The sequence below is a fragment of the Montipora capricornis genome, chromosome 10 (assembly GCF_036669925.1).
Source record: "Montipora capricornis isolate CH-2021 chromosome 10, ASM3666992v2, whole genome shotgun sequence".
Taxonomy (NCBI): Eukaryota; Metazoa; Cnidaria; class Anthozoa; order Scleractinia; family Acroporidae; genus Montipora; species Montipora capricornis.
The window spans coordinates 4,203,070-4,213,069 of NC_090892.1; the positions used below are offsets into that span (position 1 = coordinate 4,203,070).

General features: G+C 41.4%; 1 protein-coding gene across 1 annotated transcript in view; it reads left to right on the plus strand.

Annotated features, from left to right (window-relative positions):
* The window catches only part of LOC138021718 (gamma-aminobutyric acid type B receptor subunit 1-like), a 30,784-nt gene that overhangs the window by 2,131 nt on the left and 18,653 nt on the right, over window positions 1-10,000 (plus strand). The window contains exons 2-6 of the mRNA XM_068868706.1: window positions 5,835-6,097; window positions 6,187-6,324; window positions 8,188-8,358; window positions 8,665-8,793; window positions 9,599-9,664. Of these exons, the coding sequence (XP_068724807.1) occupies window positions 5,864-6,097; window positions 6,187-6,324; window positions 8,188-8,358; window positions 8,665-8,793; window positions 9,599-9,664 (738 nt within the window). The 5' untranslated portion in view covers window positions 5,835-5,863. The remainder of the gene's footprint in view (window positions 1-5,834; window positions 6,098-6,186; window positions 6,325-8,187; window positions 8,359-8,664; window positions 8,794-9,598; window positions 9,665-10,000) is intronic.

Below are 10,000 nucleotides of genomic sequence, written 5' to 3' on the forward strand. Positions count from 1 at the left end.
GCTCCACATCGGCACCACTCGATATATTATTAACCGAACCTCACAAGACGTCACCTCTCTAGCTTTATTCCCTTCATTAACCGTTGTCACGCCTTCAAATGCCAACATCAGTACCAGTGCAAGGAAGATCGCCCTTACTTTGCTCGATTCTCGTCTCGATAATAATTAAAGCCCCCGATGTCATGTGTACGCTACGTTAATCAAAGTACACAGTGTCAACTACTTTACATGGAAATGCGGTACACAGAATATTGAAGATGTTCCTTTACACACCACCTAGTATTTATTATTATTTGGCCTTCTAAAAACTCTCCAACACATATTCCTTGATTATCATCATGTTGAGACCAACTGCCCACCTTTTTTTATACAAAGCATGCGAAGAGATATTCCGTTTATCTTAGTAACAAGTTGACTTATTTTCTTAAGAGACTTGACTTCTGATCTACGCCTCTACAGATTTGCCAATTTCCTTGAAGCAAATACAATACTCAGTCGTCACATCTGTTGGAACACCAATCCCCGTTTCCCCCTTCCTCCAATGTTGATTTCCACAACTACTAGTAGTCGCCCGAAAAATTCTCACACAACATTGAATTGGGGGAAGGGGGATGTGGTATAAAATACGACCTTGTAACACGATGATTCTGACCATTCGCTAAGTGTTCCAACTAAATATGTCTAGTATTGTAGGTTTCGGAGAGGCTGAACATTTACGCACGCATGCGCTGACGGAATGTTTGAAGACGAGACGAGAAAAATATGCAGTACCTCCAGACGTGGCGCTGGAGCGTCGTACCAAACGAGTCATCCCGGGATTTCGGCCCGTGCGATCGCTTTTGGACGCAGTTGGCCCTTCACTGCTTTCTGCTATCGACCTCGCCTCCCGGTACGGGCATTGAGGGAGGGATATGTCGGCCCCTAAACCATATGAGACAAATCCCACGCCTACTCACAGCTCCAAACCGCCCTTGTCATTACAATTTAACGTAAGATTTCGATGGCTTATATATTCAAGAGAATAGTCATTTTATGTGTCATATGGTAAGCACTGGAGTCGCAGATTACAAAGTGCACGCATGCGCCCTGCCGAAGGTAACATACAGGCATGCATAAAACTTTATTTCATCTCGAATTTCAGAATAATATCTTCGAGACATTACAGCTAACATACATGATACATACAGATACATAACTAAATATTAAATAATATTTAAAGATATATTAATCAAAACGAAAAGCCGCTGTACAAATCCGGCCCCGGATTAGTTCAGTGGTACGGGAAAAATCAGGTAGCGCATTTCGCAACGTACTTAGTAAAAACGTAAGAAAAAGAACTAAGACCATAACTGGTTGTTATAGGTTTACTGAGGGACAGAATGTAATTTCCACGAAGATCATGCATAAGAAGAGAACGGGAGAGAAACGTATTTTTCATATATGCAGGACAAGCCTTTTCTTTCTTTAACTACTTTTATACTATAATATGAGGAAATTTTGAATGCGCTTATGCATAGAGATGTAGAGTTTGACTTAAGTGGTACGTAAGAGGACAGGTAATCGCAAATATAAATCTCATTACTCTCTTATTTACATTATACCGCTTCTTGGACAAGAAATTACTAAAGGCCAGGCCAGGAGCTCATCAAGAGCCGAATTTCCTATGATAAAAAGTCTACGTTAACAGCACGCACCTTGAATACTCCTTAGTATCCGCCTAGAAATCTTCTTCTCGCTACTTTTTCCTCATTTGATGAGGACCAGTCTCCGCTTGCCTCCTTCATGCCCAAAAGGAATTCTGGGTAATTCAGCGGTTCCATGACAAGGGAAGACCCCCGATTCTCATTTCATAGATTTTCTTGTAAGTGTCGAGCCACCCAGTCCTACCGGCAAAATACAGCATCTATTGAAGTTTTTAGCTTTCAAAGCTTGCTCAAATTGTATCGGTAGGTCCTGGAATTCGTCCACAGAAAGGCCAGAGAGACAACTTCACTGGTGCTGTGAACCGCCATGTTTACAACAGAGCAATTTAGGCGTTCCAGTCTGCATGAAATCATCTCTCACCTCTGTCTCGAGAAGACCAGACACGCACGATTCTTACGTTACGTTTATGCCCCTGTAGAATCAACCGAAATCGCAACTCCTTGTCAAAAGTTAACCAACATCTTAATATTTTTGGCAGGCTACAATACTCGTCACATTTGTTGGAACACCCATCGCCGTTTCCCCCTTCCTGAATGGGGGAAGGGGGATGTGGTATAAGCTACGATCTTGTAACACGATGATTCTGACCATTCGCTAAGTGTTCCAACTAAATATGTCTAGTATTGTAGGTAAAAAGTTCCAGGGGCGTAGCGTGCATATACGCACTTACGCCCGTGCGTACAGCTGAAACCGGGAATCCTTATTCCATGGAGGCATTAATTTTTCTTTAGTCATTATAAAATCTGGCCAACTTTTTTTAAATTTCGAATTAAACTGAATGGAGTTTCTGTGTGTGAGTATTTCCAGGATCTTTTCATTAACCCATACACAGGCCTGGCCAAACGGATCCAACATCATCCAACATTGTTGGACGCTGTTGAAAAGTGTCGAACGAGGTGGTCAAACGAATGCAAAAGGGTGGATCCAGAATTTTGGACTCAAGGGCCTGGAACCAAAATATTTCCAGAATCCTTAGAAAACAAACTCTCGCTATGTTGGTGTTTTCAAGTTCCTTTTAAAATTATCAATAGAGTCACTTTCTTTGATAGCAAGAGGACGGCTGTTCCTGAATCTGGGAACTGCAACAGCAAATGCCCGGTCTCCAGAGGTCTTGCAACATACAGGTGTCAGTGATGAACCTTGAGAAGACCCAGGGCGTCACTGCGTAGGGAGTAGCGTCCAGGGGTCTTGACTTGCAAAAGATCCCGCAGATACATTGGCGCCATGACCCTGACAGCTTTTAACGCAAGAAAGGCTATCTGTTCGAAGAGAGATTGCTTATGCTTTCGTCGCTCAGACATGACGTGCCAACGCCCGAAACATATGCAACGAATTAACCATTACCATGGATACCGATAGCCGCAGCGCACGCACGCGTGCAACACTGTTGAATGTGATGGCCGAACGAATGCAACGCTATTGTTCATACCTTAGAACAAAAGAAACGTTGGATGATGTTCAAGACGATGTTTGATGGAAATCAAACTTCGTTCAACAACTTATAACGTCATACAACATGGTGGCTAAACGAGTGCAACATGTTCGATTCAACAAAGTTGGATGATGTTACACTAACATGTTCAGTGGACCCGTTTGGCTAGGCCTTAACGGCAAGAAACGTAATAGTGCACGAAAGGAAAAAAAAAACACTCTACTCTTCGAAGCCCCCACACAGTGTCATTCTTGAGTATCACCAGCCCTCCAGTTCCCGGTTATTCTTTAAGGATATGATGATGATAATGATGTTATAACAGAGCGTGCGTTGTCTTGCCCTTTGCTTGTACTGTAAACCCCCTGTTTGTGTTGTAGCTTGCTGCAAAGAAAACTCAGCAGATGGGTAAAATAAACAAACTAACTACTGCATTTTCCTTCGCATTTATTTATTGAAATGTCCTTCAAAAATAGTCGGAAATGGCATTTCCGTTACCCTAAATTTCAAAATTCTCTGGGGGTGCATGCCCCTAGACCCCCCTACTTTGGAGCGCCTTCGGCGTTCGAAACATTTTTCGTGAGCGTACACCTTCAAAATCTTACGCTTCGACCCTGAAAACGGATTCAACTTGAGCCTGCATTTGACCGACAACATTTACACCATGTTGCGCAGAAGTAGGTTTATACATTTTGGAAGGATTAGAAGCAAACTGCAAATAAAATAAACTGCATGATACCCGGCCATGAATGGCGTGTATTGTTATATGCTCCTTTCTTCATAAGATGCCGTTACAAGAACACAGCAATTTGCCACGTATAGAACAAAAGATGTAAATGTTTCTGCAGCCAATTGAAGTCTGGTATTCATAACACCGGATAACGTATCGGTGAACATTGCTTGGTGTTTACAAACAAACGCAATGGGTGACCTAGCTAGGTTTGATTTGGAACGGGTTATCGGATCGGAAATAACGTGCATCTACCGCAGCGTTACATCAAAGTTAAACCAGTGAGGCAATGGAGAGTGAAACACAAGCGTAGCCCGGGTAAAAAACCAGTGAAATTAACAAAACGGGATTGGTTCAGCGTTGTTTGTACTCTTACCGACAACGATATACGTCATCACAGTGGTCAAAATGTTGTGGACTTACGAGGCGCAGCAGAGTGAGTCCATAACAAACTTTGACCACCATGATGACGAATATCGTTGTCGATAAGAGTACAGACAACGCTGATCCACTTTCGATTTGCCTTTTACCACAATATTCAACGTCAAAGAAATTGTTTGTTTCAGAGCAGATTGCGAGAGTGACATTTCGGCCACCTCTTCAGTACCAGCTGTTACGATGCCACGTGATAGTTGTTGACCAATCAGACACTAGTTTTGCCATGTGCTCGCAATCCTTTCATTATAGTTTGCCTGAAGTGAATTTTATGGATTAAAATCGTTTCTTTGGTTCACTTGGACTCTTAAGGCCTGGCCAAACGTTCGCAGCATTTCAACGCAACATCTTGCAACATTGTTGGGCAAAACATGTTGCATACGTTTGGCCACCCTGTTGCGATATGTTGCAACATGTTGCAACATGTTGGATGACGTTGGATCAAATTTGAAAACAGTCAAATTTTTCGTGGAACATTTTGAATGTTGTATGATGTTGTACTCGTTTGGCCACGTTCACGCAACATTGTTGCGCTAGGACATGCGTGTGAGGTCCACTTCTTGCGCGCCAGGGACCTGGGACACATGAACATTCACATGTTGCGTTAAAAATGATGAAAATTTTGGGTGCGTTTGGCCAACCCGTTCAACACATGTCGCAACATCATGCAACAATGTTGCAAGATGTTGCGTTGAAATGTTGCAAGTGTATGGCCAGGCCTTTAAATTTATTACAAGTCCAGCTGCGTTACACAGTAACGTTACACCAGCTACACAGGTAACCAGCTCTAAATTTTCGATGTTAACAGTGTTGTGAATAATGAGGTGACCTCCAGCTATAACAAGCCAACATGATAACCGCGAAACTATCAATTGAAAGAACAAAAATTGACATCGGCGGATGATGCTCGTACAAAAGACGAGCTGAAAAAAACTAAAAACTTTTGGGCATTTCCAACATACCGCTGCTGGGAGTTCTGTACTGGCGATTTTATCATGAAGATTAGAGTAAATATCTTATTCATAACATTTCCAAAAGGCTAAATCCAGCATTTTCACCTTTTAGCTGCTATTGTATTTGCATCATATGCCATTACTTGGAACATGTGCTTTCAGTGTCTGAATCAGCGAACAAGATAAAATGTTTCTCTCTGAAGCCCCAAAATATGTTGCTCCACAGGTAACCCAGTCATGGCGTGTGAGAGTTTCAAGTTGTGAAAATAGTAGCTGAACGATGTATGTCGATCTAATCGGTTGAAACCCCAGGAACAGCGGCGGAAATAATAATATTCTAATAAAAACTAAATCCTACCTTCACTCCACTATCCTCGTGCCACTTTTACAGCTGGTTTACGTGCAATATCAGCCATTTTTTTCGCGGAGGTTCTCCCCCTCTACGAGAAGGGAAGGCTGGAGACAAAGCATAAAACCCTCCTTCTGGAATTAAAAATTGGTGACGGAGAATGGATACCTCTTGCACCAATAATCATCTGAAGAAACAAGAAAATGACAATGACTTTGTAACGTTTTCTTTCAGGTGTAATCGTTAACCATTTTTCGTCAAAAATGACGGCGATGATCAATGGGGTGTCTTTTGCCGTGTTTTTCATCTTTATGTGTGGATTATTAAAGAGTTATGGCGACAAGACCAGTATTACTATTGGAAATTTGGTGACGTGGGACACGGAAGGACCAACTACAAAGGGATTTAAGCTAGCACTCGATGTCGCCAAAAACTCTTTGGAATTCAACGATTTCTTTGGGAAATATGACATTGAACTTTTCACCCTTAACACTCACGTAAGACTGTCATTTTCCATTGCGTCACGGTTGGATTGATTGCCTAACTGACTGATTGATTGATTAATTGATTGATTGACTGATTACAGAAAAACCCCGATAACGCTGTTGTATATGCTGATAGAGTTCTTATGTACGAGAAAAAGGCGCTTTTGATACTTGGCCCTAACACACTTACTGAAGCTACCAGTGTCTTGCACGTCGTTGGATATTACAAAAAACTTATGGTAAAAAGTTTAGTTTCATCAAGCAAATACCATCGATTTCACTAGTCCGTTTACCATTATTTTGTTTCCGATCTTTAATCCTACTGGTTGAATTCTAATCTTCAAGGTCAGACAGTGAGTGACACGGTCAATGTTTCAGTCGTTAACTTTGATCAAGGACTAGTGATCCCATGCGAAACGGTAAACGACTGGGTTCCCCACGGGGAACGGGGTACCCATAACTGGGAACGAGTTTACAGCCGTATTCCGTATAAGAATTCAAATTGGATAACGAAACCATATAAAGAGAGTGAATTTAACAGGTCTTACTATCATAATACTGATATGAAAGCAAAGTTTTGAGGCTAAGGCCACTATTTGCTGTCATTGGACTACTCGCTTTCATTTCAATATTGCTGATAGGGCAAGACAAAACACCATCGCTTACCAGGTGTGTAACAAATTTGAACTTGGACCCGATCGGTATGGTGTGTTTCAACCTTTTCGTGCATAAAGCCTCCCCGGAAAGCAAAATTAGCTAATTTCGGGGTGCAGGGATGGCGCATTTGTGAGAGCACTCGCCTCCCACCAGTGTGGCCCGGGTTCTATTACATACATTGAGGTATAGAGGGAAAACACCGACGCTAAAAAGTCCCAGAAAGTCGCTTACAGCGGTACAAAAACCACACAGAAGACACGATCCCTCACAAATAATACAAGGTAAAAAGTTTTTTGTTCAAAACTTGGCCTATATATTTTTCAGTTTCATGATCAAGTACAGTTGTTTTCTCCAAACTTTTTCACTAATTCCATCAGTTTGGTGAACGTATGGTTAACCTCTTCACAGGTTGTTTCATGATTGCAGTGAGCCACTAAGTTGAATAAATAAAATGTTAAGTTCCCTGAAAGTCTGCCTTATTTGATCAATTCGACCTGCTACTTCCTCGCTGCTATCTGCCGATAATTTTGGAACAAGCACCTACAAACGCGAACTCAGAAAAAAGATGCAGATTTCAGCAAAACAAAAAGTTAAAACGTCGAAACAAATGTTAGCAATTATTGCAGGAAGGTCGACTTCGAACGGCAGGTTTCTTTTGCAGGTCACAAGTCATTGTTTTACTAATACAGAAAGCATCCTAAACAGTCATAAAAGCTAACCTTAGGCCTAATCAGGCCTTAGATTGATTAGTGAGGCCTAATTAGGCCTAGTTAGGACTAATGAAAAGTATCCTAAACATTCATAAAAGGTAACCTTGGGCCTAATTAGGCCTAACGAAAAGTTTTTAGGCCTAAGGTTAGCTATTATGAATGTTCAGGATGCTTTCTGTATAAGTAAAACAATGACCTGTGACCTGTGACCTGTAAAGAAACCTGCCACACTTCGAGTACTCACCCAGAAATACTTTGTCCAATGACTAAGCCTTTGGGCAATATTGAATGAAAGCGAGTAGTCCAATGACAGCAAACAGCGGCTCTAGTTTCAAAAGTTTGCTTTCATATCAGTATTTTAGTTGGAAGATCTGTTAAATTCACCCTCTTACGTGGTTTCGTCAGCCATTTTGAAGTGTTTGCGGATTACCGCTGTGAACTTGTTCCCAGACTCCGGTTCCCCGATTTCCCGGTTCCGTCTTAACTCCCTTAACTCTTAGTAACATTCGTTCCCAACGATAAAACAGTAAACTGGAGATCAATATCAAACTACCACTTTAATCTGTCCAAACAACGAACGAAAACAGCTGACTCACTCCACGAAGACAACCTAAATCCTCTTCACACGAAAAAATTTCTTGATTCCACGAGCACACACAGTAAGGTGCAGAAACCCTAGCGAAAACACTCGTGACTGAAGATATCTGTAAATCTGTATCATTATCTTCTGGACAGGTTACCTATATAAGAACTACACAGGAAGTGTTCGATGACCCATTTGGAATCACATTTGCGCAAATACCGGAGTCATTTAATGAAGCTAAAATCAAATTGGTGGAGTATTTTAATTGGACCAGGGTTGCTGTTGTGTACGATTTCTCAACTTACGCTGGCCTTTATCTTAAGGTGTGTTTTGTTGTTGTTTGGTGCCCATTCGATAACTTGAAGAGTCCTCAACAAAATACATGAATCTCACACTAGCGTTGTCGGAACGCAAGCAGAAGCCATGAGACCTAAAGTGAGTATGGATTTTCACTCTTACAGTCGACGTCGCTGCTGTATATTTCGAAAGAAAAGAATTTCACTCTTACAGTTATGCATTATTTCTTTGTTCCTTGTCTGAACGAAAATACTAGCTTTTCTTTGACCAAGGAACTTTTTCTTCTTTGACTAAAAAGTAACTCACATAGCTTATTTCACCTTTGCCACCAGGTTGTGAACCATCTTTCTCTACGGAAAAAAAAATTCGACATTGTCGCATACGAAGCCATTAACTCGCAGTTAACTACAAATGATAATAAATTACATGACTCTCTCCAAGGACAACTTAAGAAGCTAAAGGTAACACGACTTGTTCTTTACTCGTACAGATTAATTAATTATGTCTGCCGATTAGCGTTCTCAGTATAGGAAGGGTCTGCTCAGAAAGGACACATCGGTGATTATAGAGATTCTTGCCTTTTGACTGGCTACAACATCAGGCTCCCCCTAATTCGGGACCTGTGCACGCAGATTACGATTGCCGGCTTTACAACAAGCATTGTAAATCTCTGGTTTGCTTCAAAAGCTTGCTTTAACTTTTGATTGATTTTACCCCAGTCATGAGCGATGGTCAATTACTTATCTAACAAGCGAACAGACGCAGTGTCTTTTAATCGCCACAACTTTAGTTTGCATTTGCTACATGAGAATTGTAACCATTCTTAATTTAACTAAAAGGCCCACTTGAGCGCCCACGCATGTGTTGTGTATAGTTGCTGTTGGCGAGCCAATCTCGTCCCCAGACTCCGCTTTTCTTTTGGTCAGCACCAAGAACACCGACTCTGATCACTTCCAAGACAGGAAGTCCGCAATTCACGGGCTTCCGGCTCATCTACGCACGCTCAGGAATTTGAAGTAACAGTGTGTGTCAATGGTTAGAAAAATGGACCTTCACTACGACTGCGCATAACTTGGAAGTGGCCAGACTCCATGTTCTTGGTGCTAACCAAAAGAAAAGCCGACTCTGGGGATTGCTGGCGTGCATAAGTCGTTTCCAAGAAAGAGCCGAAAAGGTGAACTGAGAGGAATTGATGTTTACCATACTAGTAATTTATAAAACTCATTTGATTTACTAAGATTTTTTTCTGTTGATATTTATCAAAAGGATCAGGACCTCAAAATATTTCTTGGGGAATTTGGTCCTGTAGCAGCAACCCTGATATTTTGCGAGGTAAGGGTGAATGATCGATTTATTGATCGGTCGACTGAACAATTTCATCTTGACAGGTTTAACCTCTTTGGTACAAAATATTTCAGAGATAAAGTACTACCAAGTGAGACTAAATTTTTTCGGGTGCTGTTTTTGCTGATATTGCGGTTGTTTTTCTATCAACAAAAAGATCGGATCCAAAAAAACAACCTCAAACGTGTACTCGACGGTACTGGAGCAATCATTAGGTCATTCGATCGGCCAAAAAAACAGCACTCCACTGTTATTAAGTGGCACGAAATATTTATCGGGTCGGCAACTTGATTTTTCCCATTTTTGTGAATGGAACAGACCCTT